The sequence below is a fragment of the Sylvia atricapilla genome, chromosome 19 (genome assembly GCF_009819655.1).
Source record: "Sylvia atricapilla isolate bSylAtr1 chromosome 19, bSylAtr1.pri, whole genome shotgun sequence".
Classification (NCBI taxonomy): Eukaryota; Metazoa; Chordata; class Aves; order Passeriformes; family Sylviidae; genus Sylvia; species Sylvia atricapilla.
The window spans coordinates 4,980,366-5,001,120 of record NC_089158.1 but is presented as its reverse complement, the minus strand read 5'-3'; the positions used below and the strand labels follow the sequence as shown (position 1 = coordinate 5,001,120).

At 51.7% G+C, this 20,755-nt stretch overlaps 1 protein-coding gene across 1 annotated transcript in view; it reads right to left on the bottom strand.

Annotated features, from left to right (window-relative positions):
• Positions 1 to 6,296: 6,296 nt before the first annotated feature.
• Positions 6,297 to 20,755, bottom strand: part of RABL6 (RAB, member RAS oncogene family like 6) — a 53,263-nt gene continuing 38,804 nt past the window's right edge. Inside the window, exons 11-15 of the mRNA XM_066332581.1 lie at positions 14,000 to 14,212; positions 13,056 to 13,401; positions 10,832 to 11,003; positions 9,127 to 9,176; positions 6,297 to 8,485 (exon numbers count right to left, since the gene is read on the bottom strand). Of these exons, the coding sequence (XP_066188678.1) occupies positions 8,282 to 8,485; positions 9,127 to 9,176; positions 10,832 to 11,003; positions 13,056 to 13,401; positions 14,000 to 14,212 (985 nt within the window). The 3' untranslated portion in view covers positions 6,297 to 8,281. The remainder of the gene's footprint in view (positions 8,486 to 9,126; positions 9,177 to 10,831; positions 11,004 to 13,055; positions 13,402 to 13,999; positions 14,213 to 20,755) is intronic.

Genomic DNA, 20,755 nt, shown 5'->3' with positions numbered 1-20,755 from the left:
CGGGGGGCAGAGCCACAGTGTTCACTGTGTCCCTGTGACTCAGTTTCCCCACCAGCCCCTGACAGTGTGTACCTGGCCAAAGGGTCTGCAGGTGACACACTTAGTTCTGCTGGGCCCCATCCAAAGGGGAAACTGAGGCATAGAGGAACAACATGCCCAAAGGTCACCCTGGAGGTCTGTGGTGACTCTGGACACTTGGTGAGACCCAAAGCAGGGCAGATCTCATCCTGGGGGGGACATGGAGGGGGGGGTCACACCTGTCCTACACAGCTGGAAAGCTGAAGTGGGGGTGGCCTCCCCAGCCCTTCCCAAAGGACAATTCATTGAGGCCTCACCCTGAGAGCTTGCTGTGAGATTTGACACTAACCTGCACACAGCATACTGGATTGGGAATCCAACCCCAGTGTCCCTTGGTGCAGCTGAGAGCAGGAATGGGCCACCCAACACGGGAGCCCCCCGTGCCTGCCCTGGGGATGCTGATCCTGGTGGGGCCGGGAATGGTGGCAGAGGCCAGTCCCCAAACTTGCTGGGCTGGGAGCTCTCCTGGCCCAGCCCTCATGTCACACCAGGAACTGGGACTTGTGGAGGCAGGGCGATGAGGTCAGGGACAGGGGACATTGGTGGGACCACAGGGACATAAGTAGTGGAGCACAGCTCTGACTGGGCTGGGACAGAGCAGTTTTGAAGCAGTTTTGAAGATCAGAACGACCCTTCTGGGCCTTTGCAAAACACTGCCAGGAGTGTCAGAGGCTCACCAGGAGGCAGGTATGGGCAGGAGCAGGTGGGCAGTGAGGGGAGGTCTCCAGAATGAGGGTTTTTCTCCAGGATTCCCTGTGGCAGCAGCTGCTGCCCCAGCAGGGACAGAGGCCCTCCCAGCACTAAGGCCAGCCATGGCACAAACTATCCCTGGGCAGGTTGACCTGTCACCTCTGTGTGACAACTGTGCAGGGACAGAGGGTCAGACCCCAGCTAGAAGGGGTCGAAAGAACAGAGGGCTGGAGCCCCTCTGCTCTGTAGCCAGACTGGGAGAACTGGGGTTGTCCAGCCTGGAGAAGGCTTTGGGAAGACCTCAGAACCTCTTCCAGTGCCTTAAGAGGCTCCAGGAGGGCTGGAGAGGGACAGGACACAGGGAATGGCTCCCACTGCCAGAGGGCAGGGCTGGATGGGAGATTGGGCAGGAATTGTTCCCTGGCAGGGTGGGCAGGGCTGGCACAGGGTGCCCAGAGCAGCTGTGGCTGCCCCTGGATCCCTGGCAGTGCCCAAGGCCAGGCTGGACAGGGCTTAGGTCTAGTGGAAGGTGTCCCTGCCCATGGCAGGGAGTGGAATGAAATTAGCTTTAATGTCCTTTCCAAAACCAGTTTGTGATTCCATGACCTGACCACAAGGCCCACTGTAGGTCAATGGAGTCCATCCCCCTTGGAGCAGCAAGACTGCCATCAGAAATTCTGCCCACTGGTTGGGACACTGCCCAAAGGAACTCCTTGAGGCTGAGAGTCCTTGCCTTCCCTTGGGGGAGTGGTTGCAGATTCTGGGTTAGCTGTCTAAAAATCTTGGGATATCTCAAGTCAGTCAGGCAGTAACAATTCCATTTGACATCATAAACCTGTATTCAAATGTTGGTGGAGCTTTAGTTGGTTTACCTGCTTTATAAAAAAATATCATTTGAATATACTGTTTGTCTAAATTTTGTAAGATCCTGTGACTGTCTGGCAGCCCCAGTTTGGCAGTGGGACAAGGGCACTAGTGTGGTGATGCCAGGGGAAGCCAACATGGCCCACTCTGAGAGAGCAAAAAGAGGGGATTCCTCTTTCAGAGAAACTCTGAAATCAGATAGAAAAATTGGTATTGTAAAAATACCTGGAAGGACGTTAAACACAAAACCCCCCAGTTTCCACCTCTGCCCCGTGCCGGGTGTGTTACTGAGGAACGGTCAGACGGCACATCCTTCCCGACGGGCGGGACAGCCCGCGCAGTCCCGCTGCCTCTGCCATCTGCCCAGGTCCCCAAAATGCCCAGCCTGAGGAGCCGGGGTGTCCTCCCAGGGGTGCCCTCGCCAGCCCAAGGGACAGAGCGGGCTGCTCCTGGCAGGGACGTGTCAGACCCCGCCGGCAGCTCAGGGCTCTGCCTCTCCCAGCGCTGGGATCCCCACGTTCCCTTGGAAACAGGATTTCCCGGCACCTTGCAGTGGCGCTGCCCGCGGTGGGGACACAGCCCGTGTGGCGGCTGTCTCGGGCACGGCGGTTCCCAGGCTGGATGTGCCGGGCAGGGCCGGGCCGGGAGCCTCCGCTGGGGCAGCCCCCGGCTCCCGCTCGCCTTCTCAAACGGGTCACGGTGCCAGCCGCAGCACCGGGAGGTGATGCTGGGTCCGCGCCGTGCTCCCAGGATGTGATGGGATGTGACTCCATGGGAAGAGGCTGCAGCCGGGGCTGGCCAGGCCTGTGGGCAGCAGGTGGGTGCTGGGTCCCCCCTATGGGTGCTACAGCCACCCAAGCGGCCATGAGGGCTCCGGCACTGGGGGAACAGTGCGGGGCACCCCAAAATGGGGCTGCGGGACTGTGGCACCCACCTATGGCCACCCTGTGGGGAACGGGGGTGACTGGCACTCAGTGCCTCACCCTGCTGGGGTTCGTGTGTGTGACGTGGGTGACTCTGGGAAGTGTTAGGATTGCCCCACTCCCTCCCACGCCACTTAATTCACAGCAGGGATGAATATTTGAGCATGTGGCACTTTCTCTTTCTCCCAGGCTCTCTGTTCTCCATCCTCCCTGTGCGGGCAGCCACAGCGGGGGCACAGAGCACCCAGTGCAGGACCAGCCTCGCAGGAGCAGGGCTCCTGGGGAAGGGCTGAGGAGGGAGCAGCACAGGCAGGGCTGGAGGCACAGCGAGGGCAGGGCAGTGCTGCGGACACGGGCCTCTGTCCCCACCGCAGGCAGCACCACTGCAAGCTGCCGTGAAATTCTGTTTCCAAGGTAACGTGGGGATCCCACAGCTGGGAGAGGCAGGGCTGGAATGGGATGAGATGCTCGCTGCTGGCACCCTGCAGCTCCTGTCTGGGTGATGCTCTCCTTTTCCCAGGCTCGCTCGCATCAGTGTGATGCTTGGCTGGAGGCAGGAGGGTCTCTCCTCCTTCCAGCTTCTCTCTCCCTCTCATCCTCTCCCTGCATCCAGCTCTGAACCAAGGGAGAAACCAGGCCCTGCTGCCCACCTTGGGGCTGTGGAGGGAGCTGGACCCTGCTCTGCAGGCCCCCTTGGGCTTGGTGGCACCCACAGGCTGTGCCCAGTTTAGCTGAGCTGGCCACACCAGATCCCCCCGGGGTCTGCCTGAGCCACCGGGATCGTCCACGATGGCTCACTGAAGGTACCAGAGGATAATTCCCTCTGCTCAGCAACCACCCTGCCACGGGGCTGGGAGAGGAGGCCTGGATACTCACCATGGAGCACCCTTGGGCCAGGAACATGCCTGAGACACTGCAGGGTGGTTTTGGAGGTAAAGCCATTCAGTTAAAAAGGCTCAATTACTTGTCCTGGAATCTTTATGCAGCAGACTGAGCCAGAGCTAGATTAATTATATTATGCCATGATTCAGGCTGTTGCTAGGCTACAGCCCCGGTCCCTAAACCCATCCTACTGCAGGATTTCCCCACCAACACTCATCTGGCAGCTCTGGGGCATCCCAAAGGACAGGGAAGCACCATGGGCTCTCCAAGCAGCTGGACCCTTGGATGCGGGGACATTGCAGGCAGCAAATCCATCGTGCCTTCACCCCAGCCCCTGCCCAGGTTCATCCTGTGCCAGGGTTGGGGCCAGCCAGGTCACCCCCCAAAGCCTCCAAGAGCTTTCACAACTTTACACATTAATTTTGTGTCCTGGTAAAATTCAAGTTCTAATGACCTTTTCATGTTCACTGCTGGAAGGAAGGAAGCTAATTCCTACCCTAGGCCTTGGCAAGCCAGGGAAAGACTTGTCATGACTTTATGAGAGCAACAGAAATAGGGCAAAGCTGCATCCCTCAAAGGGCACCATCGGGACACTCCTTGCATGTGGCCCTTGTCATTGACCATGGGAAATGAAGGCTGGCTGCCCTGGTGACACAGGCTATAGCTGTGGAAAAGGCCAGCCCATCCCAGGCTCAGTAGGAGAGGGATTATATGGGAATCATTAAGAACCAGCCCTGGCATGACCAGCTGTGGACTGGCATGACTACAGAGATTATGAACTCTGAGGGGAACTGGTGCCAAGCAGGACAGTGATGGAGCAAGGACAGAGCCCCATTAGTAAAGGGCTGTGAAGAGGGAGCAGCACCTAAACAAGTCCCATGGCAAAGTAACAAATCAGCACAAACTGTCCAGGAATAAATCTGGATGGCAGTGATCAGACACCTCCTGAGTCCCAGGGCAGAAGGTGATGGGCAGCTTTCCACAGGGATCATAAAATCATGGAGTGGTGTGTGGAAGGGTCCTTAAAGATGAGCTGGTTTCAACCACGTGCTGTGGGCAGGCAAACAGCTGGAGTGGGGGTGGCAGAACTGCGGGGACCTGCCTGCTCGTTCTGGTGCTGGTTCCCTGCCCAGGGTCTGGCAGGTATCAGCCATGGTCTCTTTGGCACAGCCTCTGCAGGGCTGGGACACGTGGCTCAGCAGCTCGGGTCTCCTGCAGCTCGGGGTTTTGTGACAACCATTAGGACAGGCCACTGTAAGGAAGAACTCTTTCAGCAGGCTGGGCCAGCCACTTCTGTCAAGGGCACCTGGGCCATCTGGAGGGTACTGCTGTGCACACAGGAGGAATCCTGGGGGCAGCAGGCACAGAACAGAGCAGGTGGGCAGCTTCATGCCACGGGTGAAGGCAGCTGGAAGGTGTCCCCAAAACTGGGCCCCAGCTGAGGAGCCACCAGGCTGTCACAGGCAGGGTGCAGCCTGCTGAGCTCAGGTCAGTGTCAGTGTGCTTCAGAGTCTGACTGCACCCACAGCTCCTCACAGCACCCACTGTCCCCTCACAGCACCCACTGTCCCCTCACAGCACCCACTGTCCCCTCACAGCACCCACAGCCTCTCACAGCAGCTGCACTGTCACAGCTGGGAGCTGCCAAGTGACAACAGCTGTGAACTGTCACACTGGGTTGTCCCACTCCAGGGCTGGGTAGGTAAGGAATACCCCCCAAACAAACACCTGCAGAGAATGGGACAGCACCTGGGCCATCCTGGCTGGGAAGACACAGTGAGTAAGAGCAGGGGCCCTCAGGGTTCTCTCCTGGCTGATCCCAAGTGCTCTGCCTCCAAGCTGGCACAGCAGAAGGCAAGACTCTTTGGTGGCCCTGGAGATCCAGACAGCCAGGGAAGCAGGCACTACCCTGATGGATGAGGCTGTCCATGCTGTGCTAGGTAACCAGCCCCAGCCAAAATGCAGTGATAAATCTGCACTTTTCCTTCCTACTGCTCCAAACCCTGCCCCTGCAGCTCTGGCCAGCACTAGTTCCAAGAAACTGCAGCTCCTCAGCCTTAGGCTTTTGATTTTTTTTGGATGACTGATATAACCAAAAGCAAATACCCTGGTACCTGCAGCGATGCTTGCAGTAACTATTTATATCATTGTGATCCTGCAGAAGCTTTCCCATAATGACAGGCACGTACATACTTTTTATATTTAGCTTCTTTGAAAGGATGGCATGGGAAAGCCTGGCTCAAGCAAGCCTATTTCCTTCTCCCCTCCTTCATGCTTTCTGGCTCTGGATCACAGCTCAGGCTGTAGCCCAGACCAGTTCAAATGGAAGAAGGTGTCCCCGCCCATGGCAGGAGGCTGGAATGAGATGAGCTTTCAGGTCTCTTCCAATCTAAATCAGTCTGGGATTCTGTGTGTTATAAAAGGGGCCTTTTTGCTGCTCTTCCCTTCCACGCTCCCACTTTACCCACAAGGTGGGATTTCTCTGGCCTTGCTGCAGAAGCCAAACCATGCCACACACCCTCCTGGGGCCTGACTGTAAGTAGAGCCAGCTCGCGCATCTGCTTTTCTCTTCTACAGGAGTATTTTGGAACAGAATGACTCATCTTTGCTTGTTTTTGCCTCAGCTCCTCGTGCTGTCAAGCTGCAGGGAATGTGGAGGCTCCTGCGGCAGCAAACCTGGCACAGGAGCCAGACACACTGAGGCCAGCCCTGGTGTCAGCAGGGACTGGGCACAACCAGTACAGACCCCCGTACCCACACCTGACCAGAGCCCCCGCACCCTCTACGCTGTGGGAAGCAACAGCTCTCTCAGGGCAGACATCAGTTTTGGAAAAAGAACTCATGGGTTTTATGTTCAGCTCTTTTTTGGAATGGTTTTTAATTCAGTGCCCCATCCCACAAGGTGTGGTAACAGCAGCACAAGGAGGGACACGCAGCTCCCGAGCCCCAGGGGCTCTGGGGTAGAAGAAGATGCGCAGAGACAGGTGTACAACAGAGCTTTATAGTCAGAATGGACTGTACCAGGGCTTTTCGATGCAAAAATGGAACATGACCCAAAATCCTAATGCGACAGAAGCACTTTTGGGACCGTGGCAGCTGAGGCTTCAGCTCCCACCTGCCTTTGCCCAAAAGGGCCGCAAACGGGTCCTGTCTCAATCTTCCTTTTTCTCCCCGGATGTGGAAAGTTTGAACTGTCCCATGCAATTCCTCTACAGTGCCACGTGGAATGCTTGGAGGAGGCAAGGGATAATGGCAGACAGACCTGAACAACATACTGCTCATGCAGCAAAAACCCAGTTTGTTTTATACGGAAATAGTTACAAATGCATTTTGGGCGCAAGAAAAAGAAAAATAGAGCAGGAAATGCCTGCTGGTCAAGACAGCTCTGGAGTGGTTAATGGATCAAAAGAACACATTGCTTTATAGGGATGCAGAAGGAAACTCCAGTTTGGATTTCACGGCTGACATTTTACAACAGAAAGGGGTGAGGGAGAACAAAACCAAACCTCAAATCAACTTACAAGCAAGAGGGGACTGTAACTCGCAGAACCTGGAGGAAGCTTTACCGTCTGAGTTGAGCAAGGGACCCCAGACCCAGACCTGGAGGGGCACAGAGAACTGACCAGCTCCATCAAACACAGGGGCTGCTCACAGACAGGTGAGTGCCAAGGGGTGGCCGTAGTGCCCATCCAATGGCTGCTGAGCAAGTATTAATCCATGGGTTTACGTTCAAAGCAAAAACTAAAAGTCTTCCCAAACTCATGGGACAGAGGAGGCTCTCTGCTTGGGGCAGGAAAGGCAGCACACTGGCTGGCTGCAGGATGGACAGAAGCTGGAGCAGGACGGACGCTGCTGAGCTGCAGTGCTGGTCCCTCTCGGCACGGAGCAGCAGACGGGGTTTACAGCCTGACTGAAAAATGCCTGAGAAGCAAATGCCTTGCCATACCAACACTGCTCCGTTTCCAGTTCTGAAGCTCTGGATATCTTCATTTCCACATGGAGTCATGTCCCTGAGAGGTCCCAGCAGCAGGGGATTCTGGAATATGCAAATTCAAGGGTGGGAAATGCAGAAAAGCACTGATTTTTTTCTCTCTTTCAGGTTGCTTTGCACTTTTCATTGTTTTCCCAAACTGCATAGCAGCTTACATGTAGTGTCTGAGACACTGGGGCCATGGAAATCAATGGGCTTCATGAATTCCAACAGCAGCACCAGTGAGGGCTAATTAAGCTGCTGTGCAGAAAGGTCCCATTCAAAGGACTTCAACAATCACACACTCTCTCTCTCACACTGTCCCTGTGCCTGCTGCTTTAGAGAGCTGTACCGTAGCATGATCTGATTGACTTAAAGCTCATCAACTGCTGGGTGAAGCAATGGCCAATATCACCTTTCTCCTGAAAAAATAGGAAGGATAAGAAGACTTGAGACAGTCGAGCACGATGCATTCATGCGGCATGTTTTGTTGCACTCCTCTTCACAAGACAGGAATTTCAGGTGTGCAGGAGTGGAATGCAGCAGGGACAGAGCAGGAAGCAGGTCCCCTCGCCCCACAGCCTGCCAGTGACCTGATGGGGCATCTCTGGAAGGAGAAAAAACCGACAGCCTGACAGCAGGCCTGGGGGCCATGCCCTGAACCTTCCCCTGGCTCACGTACATCTCAGCTGCGTTTGCTTTGTGTAACGATGCACCAGAGCAGCACACACAGATGTAAAGCTTTTGTTTTGCTGACTCTGGTCTGACAGACTATACAGCAAAGGGCTAAAGCTTTACACATCTGTGCCTGTCCTGGGGTGACTTGTCAGAGAAGATGGAGACAGTCATGGTGCAGAGTCCACTCGAAGCCAAACTACAGCTCCTCGTAGTCCCCCCCGCCCCGTGGTTTGCTCATGCCGGCTCCTCCTCCACCAAGAAAAGCCTCAAGTTCATCTATCTCACTGCCTTTCTCCTTGCTCTTCTTTTTCTTTTTCTTCTTCTCTTTCTCCTCTTTGATCTCCTCCTTCTCTTTGCTCTTCTTGTGTTTGCTCTTCTTTTTCACTGACTTGTCCTCTTCCTGCAAAATGAGAACATTTTTATTAGCAAATGCTCTGAGTGTGCCAGTGACCCAGGATGTACTGCCCTGACGCCTGGCTCTGAAGAATGGTTTGGGCTGGAAAGCACCTAGTCCAAACCCCATACCATGGGCAGGGATGTCTTCAACTGCATCAGGAACCTTACTCAAGTTGAAGCACTGAAGACCCTTCTGTGAGTTTGGACAGAAAAGCAGACAGACCATTTGGGTTATACAGGGCACTGGTCTGTCAGACAGTCTGTGCCCAACAATAATGTGGTACTGGACAGGCTTAAATGGCACAGACAAAGCCTCCTGCAGACTTCCCTCAGTATCCCTGAGATATCTGTTGTGGGCACCCCTGTGCTTGAAAAATTGTGGTGCTATGAACACACAGTCCAGCAGAGAGGCACTGCTCTGCCTCATCCTGTATTTTACAAACTCACACACTCCATTTTCAAAGTTCAACTGCTCTGTAAGCTCGTTTTGAAGTTCAGTGGTCTGCAGAGCCTAGGAGGCACAGATCAGAGCTGCAGGATGTGAGCATGGAAGGGAATCCACCAAGTCCCAGGAGGACACCATAGAAGGCCACCTCTGTTCTTGGCAGGTGGGTAACATGGCAGATCTGAGGAATTTAACAGTACCTCTTTGCTTTTCTTTTTCTTCTTCTTTTTCTCCTTAGAGGCTTGTTTATCTGTTGAAACAAAAAAGCCCCCGTTGTGTTTAATCAATTTAAATGATAAGAGCTGCAATTCTGCCCTGGCCCCATTTCTGAGAACAAAATGCTACATCCTGGGCACCCATGGGCAAAGGCAAGGCCAGCATCCCAGGCCAAACAATCTGTGTCCCTTTGGGAACCAACACAGGCGCCAGCACTCACACCGACTCAACTATATCTGTCTTGTTTAATTACAAACACAATATGATCTGTGTGATCAACACTGTGTCACAGCTACTAAGAAACACATCTAGAGACTAGCTCTACAAACTGGTCCTGGATTGTTATTTCCAGAACTGAAGAAAAGCTCCTGGGAACAGTTCCCCTCTGAAGGAAATTCTCCCAGGCATCTTCTATGAGGACGACTGAGGACACGGTATCAGCAGCTGGGACACCCTGGCAGGCCAACACTCACGGCTGCTCACACTGTGTATAGAAATTACATCCCCAAAGCACTCCTGCTGCAGCCCTGCTCTACAGGGATGAATGTTTTCACACTTTCAAATGAGTCCCAGAGTCCATCCCTGTCACATGTGTCTCACCTAACTATTGGTGATGATACGGCTGCTGAGTGTCCACTGCCTTTGCACAAAACTTCCTTCAACAGGAGATACCTGCCTGGCTGCTTCACAAGAGACTTCATGACAGCACCACTTTTCGCATATGCTGTCTGACTGTCACTCTTACTTACAGAGGCCTTTTTCCTCAGCTGATGTGTAAATGCAGCCATCGAGAAGACTAACTGCCAGTCAAGCTCCAATCACTGATGACCGAGAGTTTTATATTTATCACCAAAAGTGGAGATAGGAGGAACCCATGTTTAATTATTTAAGAATCTAAACTGAGCTGAAATTATTGACCTGAGCCTTTGCAGATGCACTTACAGCTATTTCAAGCTCTGCTGTTCAGCAGCTCAGAGTGATAAGCTGATGGAACCATGGCAGCCTGTGACACCTTCCTCACACTTTTGGAACAGCTATTCAAGGAGCTCTCTCTGGTGCTGCTTACAGCTCTTTTCCTTCCTTAAATCTTTAACTTCCCATCTTTCATGCTGACATTGGGGCAGCATGACATCTATAGGAAGTTGCTTTGCAGTAATGCCTAGACAGCAGGAATTTGCATGAGTAGGACTTGTTCCCTCAGGGAATAGAGGGTGAAAAATAAAGCTTGAGGAATGCTTAGGTTGTGATTAGGATCCCACCCCATCTTTCATAAAAACAGAAGAGGAAATTGGCAGGGTATGTTAGAGCATTTTGTTCAAGCTGATCCAAATTCTGGAGGGGGTGGACACTGCAATGCAATGCTGAACACCACTTCCCAAGCACACTGGGCTAAGCAGGAAGGCTTACACAGCAGCAGCTTGTGAAAGATGTGCTTCTGCTTGCAGCTGGGACAAAAATAACCCATGGCTGGTGCCAGGGACAAGCCAAGTTCTCCTCCCCATGGGGAAAAACTTAAAAGCTATTTATGCTGTGTTAAACCAGATTACAGACTCACACAGGGCACTGCATGAAGTTAGAGGGTATTTTATTTAGTGAAAATTAGTTTGCTGACACCCTAGAAAGACTTTGGAAAAAACAGATGCCTGACACACAAAAGCAGCAAGATTGGAAATAATATGTGAGCTTTACCTTCCTCGCTGCTCTCCTTGGGACCAGCTTCTTCCAAACCCAAGCCAAAGAGATCTGAGTCATTTTTCAGTTTAAAGGAGGGGACTGTTGATTTCACAGGTTGGGGTGGCTTTGCCAGTGAGGTATCATCATCAGATATTTCAGAGAGATCTTCCCGCACTGGGAATTCATCCTAGAGAGGAGCAAAGGCAGACAACACTGACAAATGCTTCAACCAAAATCTCTAACCATTTTGCACACAAAAATGTCAAGATGTCAGCAGGTGGGGAGGAAGGAAGGAAATGGCAGTTGAACTGAGCTGTTATTGCCGGGAAATCAATGTCCTGGATCTTATGAGCTCTAATTTTTGCCTTGGTAAAATGTCTCAGTGGCACTGGTACTGGCAAGGGTGTTCTGAGAACTTCACACTGGGGCTGCTGAAATCAAATTCACAATATAAAGGGATTAAATGAGACCTTCAACTCTGTTAGTGCACCAGCATCAGTTTTCTCCTGCCCAGGGAAGGCACCTCTGCTCTGGGAAAATCCAATCTAATAGACTGAAAACTCCCCTCCAGCCCTGAGCCACATTCTGCTGTGCAGCTCTGTGGGTCTCAGGTGCCAGGGGCAGCAGGGCTGAGGAAGCAGAGTGTATCTGCAGAATAATTCCCTTCATCAAGTGAAAAGGGAGTATGCTCCCAGGGCAAATATGCCCCTTCAATGTGGGCTAAACCCTAGGATGCTGCAGAGCCTGGAAATTACCTCAAAATCTTCCATCTCTGCATGATGGGAAAGGAAATTCAATTTAATGATCCTCTGATACCTGCCAATTGATCCTTTTCAGAATCTGTTATCCAACCTTTCCCTGTATCCTTGTACATGGATGGAACCCAGCCCCGCTGTGCTGCTGCTCAGGCAGTGCCCCCACCTTGCTGATGGTGATGGCTGGACTGGTTTGCCTGACCAGTGCACCCTGCAGTGGGAAAGCATTCACATGCTATGGGTCATGCATTCCTGGGTCAGGCATTCCCTGACACTGCTGCTTCTGCATCAATCCCTTCTCACTGGTGCATGCAAGAGATGGAAACTTGCTCCAAATACTTCTACTTTTATATTAAATTGCCAAGAAAAGCAGGAGGTGAAGATGCAAAATGAATGGAAAATTACTTAAATAAACAGCATGACACATGAGCAAGGTCAAAGAAACTGGGACAACAGCCGTTGTCAGGATTCCAGAATGATGCAAAGAGAGGGAAACCCCCTGAAGCAGACATCAGGAACACCCCCAACCAGCCGCTGCCCATCCAAAACCACTGCTGGCAGTTTCTAGAGACTGCTCTGCAGGTTGTGAGTACAGGTCACTCAATATAGGGATATCTCAACCTATGCAGCAATTTCTGTGACCAATTCAGAGAAGAGGGGCAGGAGTAGTGTCTTCTCCCCCTGTAACACAGGCCAGGTGTGAGGGCACTCCAGATGTATTTGTTTTAGCAGACACCTGCTGGCATGTGCTGAATGTCACAGACCTTACAGCTACCTCTGCTGTCCTGGAAAGTCCTTCCCAAGCAGACCTTCCTTCTAGTCTTTAAGCCTTGCCAAGCAAATTTTGTGTTGGCCTTTTTATTGCTGCATTGACTAAGGAGCTCACTCTTTCTGGCAGAGACACCCTTCTGCATGTTAAAACTCACGTGAAAAAACAGTAGCTTTGCGTTTTGTACCTCCCGCAGTGCTGGACTGGCTGAGTGTACACAGCACAGTCAAACAAACAAGCACAAATCTTGTTAATGTTTGTAAACACAAACTTCATGTCAGGCTGGAGATGAGGGAAAGGTCCTTCCCCCAGAGGGTGCTGGCACTGCCCAGGCTCCCCAGGGAATGGGCACGGCCCCGAGGCTGCCAGAGCTCCAGGAGCCTTTGGCCAGCGCTGCCAGGGATGCCCAGGGTGGGATTGGTGGGGGGGTCTGGGCAGGGACAGGGGCTGGGCTGGGTGATCCCTGTGGGTCCCTTCCAACTCAGGGTATTCTCTGGATCTGTGATTCTATGGGGTTCTTGTTGCCACGTGGCTTCCACACTCAAAGCACTGCTGGGTCTGTGCTCACATTAATGACTGCAGTTTGCTTAGCACCTGCCTTGCTGCAGCTGCTGCTGAGGTAGGGGAGAGCAGAAGGCAGCTCTGCTCAGGGAAATGCCTCAACCCTTCCAGCTCAGCTCAGCACAGCTCACAGCAGCATGGGCTTGTTATTTACCATTTTTTTCTTCTGGCTGTCAGAATCCTCACTTTCGAAGTCTGGGTCATCCATAACAAATGAGAGCATCTGAGTAGCTATTGGTCCCTCTTGATCACTGTCAGACTCCACAGGCTTCTCTTTGACCACTTTCTCCTTGGAAGCAAGTCCTTTGCTTTGGGCAGTGGCCTTTGAGGCCTGGGCTGCTGCTGTGGGGGCAGCAGCAGGAGCTGCCAGGCTCGTGTTGCCCTTGCTGCTGCTGTTTCGTTCAGACCCAGAACAGGGAGCTAAACTGTCAGGAGGCTTCGGGTCAGTTGCTTTGGTCAAAATTGCTTCATTCTGGGGTTTCAGAGAATTTCTGGAAGACCTGAGAAGAAACAAGTTGTCAGATCCTGTCCAGCCCTATTCTGTGGAGCAAGGCACAGTTAACAGCTGAGCCTGCCTTGAGGGCTGCATTGTGCATCCCACTGGGAAAGGCAGTGCATCCCACAGGGTGTGGGGTCAAACACCACTCAGGCTGAGGATAACCCTCGTGTCCCTAACCCTCATCCCACAGGATGTGGTATGTGGAGAACATGACCCAGCTCATTGTTCCCCAGCACAGGGTGTGGTGAGTGACTCCACTCCCTTCACCCTAGACTTGACTTCTCTCTCCTCCTCACACCACCACAAAAAGCCACTCTGGTTTTAAGTTCCAGGCTCTTGTTCAAATTTGAGGAAAAGCAGGCAGATATTCCCATGCAGAACCGTCCCAGTGGCACAGGAGTGCAGTGCTCCCAAGGCATGGGGCAGGACACACCACACACAGAAGTTACACCTACAGCCACTACAGCCCTGGCTCACAGCTGAAGAACAGGCAGACAGAGACACCGAGACTTCCCAAAGGCCACACAGAGTCAGAGGCAGGATGGAGGAGACGTCCAGGTTTGCCAGCACATCCCCACACTTCAGTCTGTGCTCTGTACCTTTTTTTTTCCTGCTCTGTGTTTTTGTCTCCATCAGATATGGGGATGACCTTAGAGTCCTTCACCTCTTCCTCCTCCTCACTGGAGAGGGTGATGTTCTTGCTGGGCACCCGTTCTGCTGCCAGCATTGGTCTGCTGGGGATTTTGTCATCCAGATCCAGGTCGTCTTGGAAACCTGCCACCATGGGGTTCCCTCCAGGTGCCTCTCCATCACTGCAACACAGAGAATGGTAAGACACAGCACCTCAGGGGGTGCTGGACAGACCTGCCTCCCCCTGCACAGACTGAGACTGGCCTGGCTTGTACAGCCAACTTCAGGGGACATGTCCCCAGCCTGGAGCAGCTGATGATTAAAGGGCTGGAGCACCTCTGCTCTGGAGACATGCTGAAAAAAGGGGAAGTTAAGCCTGAAGAAGAGAAGGCTCTGGAGAGGTGTTAGAATCCCTTCCAGTGCCTAAAGAAGCTCCAGCAGAGCTGGAAGGAGACTGAACAAGGGCCAGGAGGGACAGGATGAGGGGAATGGCTTTGAGCTGAAGGAGGGCAGGGTTAGTCAGGATATCAGGAAGGAATTATTCCCTGTGACGGTGCTGAGGCCCTGGCACAGGTTGCCCAGAGAAGCTGTGGTTTTCCCTGGGTACCTGGAAGTGTCCAAGGCCAGGCTGGACAGAGCTTGGAGTAACCTGGGATAGTGGAAGGTGTCCCTGCCCATGGCAGAGGGTGGAACTGAATGGGCTTTAAGGTCCCTCCCAACACAAACCAGTTGGTGATTCTGTGATTCTGTGCACTGCCAGCCTTCTCCTGCCACTGCCCAGCTTGGGCTGGGCCTGGTCCAGGCAGGCTGCAGCAGTGGCACGAGCCCTGCACCAAAAGGGCCACATCAGGATGTGTCACAGAGCAGTTGCTGCCCCTCAAGCTGGAAATGAGTGGCTGGAGAAGGTGAGCCTCAAAGGTACAGAGAAGCTTGTGGCCACAGCTCCATCTGAACATGGAGTTCAGTCAGTCAAACTATGGGAACTGCCTGTCTTTATCCCTACATCTTGTAATTAAACCTGATCAGACAATGTCAGTGCTATGGAAGTTCACTGGCAGCTATTAGCTTCCTGGAATCATTTCTATTTCTGCAGTGCTCCCTGAAGCAGGCAGATACACAGACACCACAGCCGAGCTTTAACACTGCCCAAATTAAATTAACCTAAGGACACACTGCCAGAGCTGGGAGTCTGTCAGCCTCCCTGGACGCAGCACAGTTCTGTGTTCAGAGGCAGCTTGAGAGAGCTCTGCAGCTGAAATTGTGGATTCTTGTCTGAATGTCCCTAAGACTCAATTTTAACACTTTCTGAAAAATTTGCTCATGTCAGGAATATAGATATTTTCCCCAGGCTCAGTTGATGAGCCTTTGCCCTCACCTTTCCTTGTTCTATTTGTTTCATCCACAAGGGATACCCAGCTCCTTCCTGTAACCCCACACACAAGTCTCTGCCCTTTTAATGATGCCACCTGGATTGTACAAGCACAGCCTTCTTTTTAAACAGACAAAAACTATATTACAGTTTGGAACAGATTAGATTGTAGAGACATAAACAAAAGCCTAAAATCCTCTAACTGGAAGTAGGTGGTGTTCCCAGTCACTAGCACAGAACAAGCACTGGAAGACAGTGGAGTATGCTGTGCTGGTGAGATAAGAAATATCTTAAACAGAGTGGGGATGATAGCAACTGCTCACTCTGGCTCCTCTACATGGCTGGGTACTGCTTTACAATAGTTTTAAAGAGTTAATACATCTGCCAACAGGCAATGGAGCTGTTTGTGACAATGGGATACCGTGCTGATAATACCCGGTGCAGTGCAGTGATCACAGCCAATGCTTGTCTGGGCTGGAGTGCTCAGACCAGGGCCAGCATCAGCCGTCCCTCTGCTCTTGGCATGGATCCCTCTGCTCTCAGGACCTGCTCTCAGAGCCCTGCTGAGCAGGGTGAGGCTGCTGAAGAGCCCCTTCATCTAACTAACACTGCTGCTCTCACACCATGCCAGGATGGAGGCACACAGCCCAGCCACACAAAGGAGAGGAAAACTGGTGCCCAAGCAGCCCCCAAGGCTGGAGGAACGATGAGTGATTCCTGAGGTTTTCAAAGCACTGGCAGAGTTTCCTCTTGAAATGCACTGAAAAGAAAATGGAGCTGAATCCTAAAAATGACAGGATATTATTCTGAACTAGACACACTGCCTTTCTTTAACACATCACTGCTCTATTAGGCACAGGGGCTCTTAAGAGATTGCTGCCACTGTCTTTCCACACTCCACACAGAGCTGCAGCCTTTCCAGCTTTCCCAGTCCAAATGGGTGTACACCCCTATGTGTACATCCCCTCGCTAAAGTGGGTCACGTCCCTTCACAGTGAGAACCCTGCCTCCATCTCCAGCCAACACAGATCGCTGAGCGACAGCCTAAGAGCAGAGCACTGGAGTGAATATACATCAGGAAAATCACTGCTGCAGTATAAACAGGCTCTGACAAGGCAAAACTAGCATCAGCTTGTGGTCCTGAGATTCCAGCTGGAAGGAAGACAAAGCATGCAAACCCAAGCACATTGCACCATTCCCTCCAGCCCTTGAAGCACTGCCAAGCTGGCATGAACACTGAGCAAGTGTGTCTGCAGGTACAGGTACTCCCCAAAAATGATGCTTTGCCCTGAGGTCTGCTCTGAGCTAGTGACCACAGAGCCTGCTGGGGTGTCCTCTATGAGCCTCTGGTGTGTCATAGATCAGCTGCTGGGGAGGAAACAAACCCTGCTGCAACCTGAGCTCACATCCTCAAACCTGGTTGGGCCATGCTCCCTAAGCCCTGGGAGCTCAAGGGCTCTTGCCACATCCTTTTTTGGGGCTAAAGAAAGAAAAAAACCCAAACTCTAATAAAGCAGGTAAGCTGAGGGAATCCCATGTTACAGGATGAACCTGCATGGCTGTTCTAGGAGATGCTGGTCTTCTACTGTGAACCTTGGCTTGTCTCCCTTGTGCTCCCAGCACAGCTGGGCATCATGGAATCCATAAGAGATCCATAAAAGCAAAGAACCATTTCAAAGCCCTCCAGATGTAAGGACACAGAAATCTAATCCATGTTTATGACAAATGTCCAAGGATGCAAAGAAAGATCAGGAACACTGTCAGGTAAACCATAAACTGGCTTTCAGACACCTTCAGCCCCCCACAGGGACTCAGGCCAGCCTGACCCAGCAGGAGCCAAGGGCGAGATGCTTTGGAGCCAGATTAGCTCCTCTGGTGCACTCACATCCATGCTGACTCAGAGCATCAGATTAAAGAGCAGCAAATTAAGTTCTGAAACAGCAAACTGGGAGACTGAAATACCTCCCTAATTAACTGGTAAGGAAACTGATTGTGGGAGTTCTCTATTGCAAGTCAGAGAACCACAACATGCCATTGAACAAAACCCAGGACTCCACTGTGTGGGGGATGCCAAGCTGAACAAGGTGCCCCTGCTGCCAAAAAGGCCAATGGTGTCCTGGTCTTCATGAGGCAAAGCACTGCCAACAGGTCAGGGAAGTGATCCTGCCCCTTTGCTCGGCACTGGAGAGACCACAGCTGGAATCCAGTGCTCAGCTCTGGGTGCTCCTCAGTAAAGAGAGACATGGGCTTAGCAGAGAGTGAGTGAATCCAGTGAAGGGCCATGAGGATATTAACTGACTGGAGCATTGCTCACATGAGGATGGGCTATCCCACACCAAAGTCAGGACTGCTTGGCCTGGAGGCGGCTTGGAGGGACCTTATAAAGGTATTTAAACAGCTGAAGGAGGTACAAAGAAGATGGAAACAGGTTCTTTTAGGTGCTGCCCAGTGCCATGACAAAAGGCAAGGGACAGAGACTGTAACTCAGGAATTTCCTCACGAACATCAGGAAAACACTTTTTCCATTGAGAGCATGCCTGAGCACTGCCATGGGTTGCCAGAGAGGTTGTAGATTCTCCATCCATGGAGATATTCAAAAATCATCTGGAAACGGTTCTGGGAAACCAGTTCTGAGCGGCCCAGGATGAGGGGGAGGTTGAACTGCGTGACCCCCAAGCTGCCTTCCAACCCTGTGAATGTACCTCTGCTCCACACATGAAACCTCAGTACATTGAGGAATTCTCAGAGCTCCCTGCAGGACTTCTGCTCACAGTCACCAAGGCAATTCCTCTTATTTAGGCAGGAGAAGCAATTTAAGAAATTCTCAGAACATGGCTCGTTCTTCTGCGACATCTTCAATGACACTTCAGTTCTGGAATCTACCCTTGGCTCCAGCACACCAAGGCGTGTGGGTGAGCTGTGTAAGCTCAACACTCAGGTATCAGCTTCAAAATGAGCATGAGACTTGAATGAATCTTGCTGGGACATCTCAGGCCTTGTTTCTCACTAAGGTACAGGGGAAAAGCAGCTTCCAGAATTCCAGTTTTTAAAACCAATAAAATCTCCAAAAGGTTTGAGCGATTTCACAGATCTACTGTGTTCTTTAGGCCAGAGATAAATTTCTGCAGCAGATTTTGTGGGAATTACAACCACCTCCTCACTGCAGCAGAAGCTGATTATCGAGGACAGTGCTTACACAACTGGAATGTTGTTCCTGGCTACCATGGGGCTGTAACTGGAACTGGCATCCTGAAAGAAAACAGTTAAATCAGGTGATGGTCAGAACCACATCTGCATCTCTGAATCTCTGCAGATCTGGCTTATTCTAGTAGGCCCTTTTTGGCAAGAAACAGAATGGAAACTGCCAGACCACTGAGAAAACTGTGTGATATATAGAAGAAACCAGAGCAAGCCACAGATGCCAGGTTGCAGAGGAGTAACGAGCACGTGAATTTGCAAGGATGTGCTGCAAGGTCCTCCCATGGAAACAGAGCTGTTGTGACTGCACTGGGTATCACTGTGAGCAAAGGATGAACTCTAAACAAAGGAGCAGGGCTCTCACACCCCTGTCTGACATGTTTGATTTTTTATACAGTTTAACATTTATTTGTTTCCACTGACTGACACTCTGGAGCAGAGAAGGCTTTGTGAAGGATTCCACCCACAGTAGAACTGCAGCTCCAGAGCTCTGAGGGCACCTCAGGACCCAGCCCATCAGAAGGTCATGCTTGGCTTTTCTGACAATTCCTTGTTAAACCCAGAAAAATATCTCAGCTCTGCCACAGCCATGAGCAAGACACTTTGTAGGCCAGCGTGCTGCCAGCAACCACCACTTTTTTCCTGCCTTTTTTTTTTTTTTAAATAAACCATCCACGTGTTCTGCCATCACAAGGGATGATGATTCAGGCTGACCTGCATTACACAGGCACTGAGCCTCACACACAGCACTGATTTAAAGTTGCTGTGGTTGAAGTAGAGAACACTGGGTCATGACAAAGATGTCAAAAGATGCAGAATCCACCACATTCACAGATGAGCAGTGTCAGCGCTTAATTACTCTCCTGGTTAAATCCAGTGTTGATGACAAGAGGCAGCAGGCAAGGAATATTCTGAGCAAAGGGATAAAAAGCCTGAAAGTATGCTTAGGTCACCTCTTAAGAGACAGTCTACTTTCAGACAGCTCGCTGCACATCCACTTGTCTGAATAGCTTAGTATACACAATTCTCTTTCCTTTTTTTTTGGTTAAAAAACATCAAAGCCAGAAAGAGAAAAAAAGAAAAGAAAAAAAGAAAGAAAATCCAGCTTATGGCATAATGGCAGATCTGCCATTTTGAGATAACTACAGAATCACAGACTGGTTTGGGTTGGAAGGGACCTTAAAGCTCAGCTTGTTCCAACCCCCTGCACTGACCAGGGGCATTTTCAACTGGATCAGGCTGCTCAGAGCCCCGTCCAGTCAGACTGGGTTCCAGGGATGAGGCATCCACCACTTCTCTGGGCAACCTGTGCCAGGGCCTCACCATCCTTGTAAAAAACTTACTCCTTATACCTGGTCTGAATCTCCCCTCTTTTAGTTTAAAACCACCATTTCTTGCCCTACTGCAATAGGGCCTGCTAAAACCTGTCCTCATCTTCCCTTAAATACTGAAAGGCCACAGTAACATCTCCCCAGAGCCTCCTCCTCTTCAGGTGAACACCCACAGCTCTCCCAGCCTGGCTCCAGAGCAGAGGGGCTCCAGGTCTTGGTGCATCTCTATGGCCTGCTCTGGACTCTCTACAGCATCTCTACATCCTCCCTCCGGCTGGAGGGAACTCTGCAGGTGGGGTCTCACCTGAGCAGGGCAGAACTCCCTCTCCCCTGCTGCCCATGCTGGGGATCAGCCCAGGGCATGGGCTGATCAGGCTGCAGTTTCAGGGCTTGGGCAGGTCCAGCTCTCACCCATCAGCATCCCCAAGTCCTTCTCCCCAGGGTTGCTCTCAATCCCTTCACCCTCCAGCCTGGATTGATCCCAGAGGTTGCCCCAACTCAGGTGCAACAACTTGAGCTTGGCCTTGGCAAATCTCATGAGGTTCCCATGGGCCACTTCTTGTGTTTTCCAGGTTCTGGATGATATCCCGTCCTTCAGGAGTGTCACTCACACCACTCAGCTTGGTGTTGTTGATAAACCTGCTGAGGGTACCCTCAATCTCCCTGTGTCATGGATGAAGTCCACGCCCCAGTACAGATCCTGAGGGACATCACCCATCTTCAACTGGACACTGAGCCACAGGTCACTACTCTCTGGATGTGAATATGCAGCCCATTCCATATCATCCATCAAATCTGCATCTCTCCAATTTAGTGAGAAAATGCTG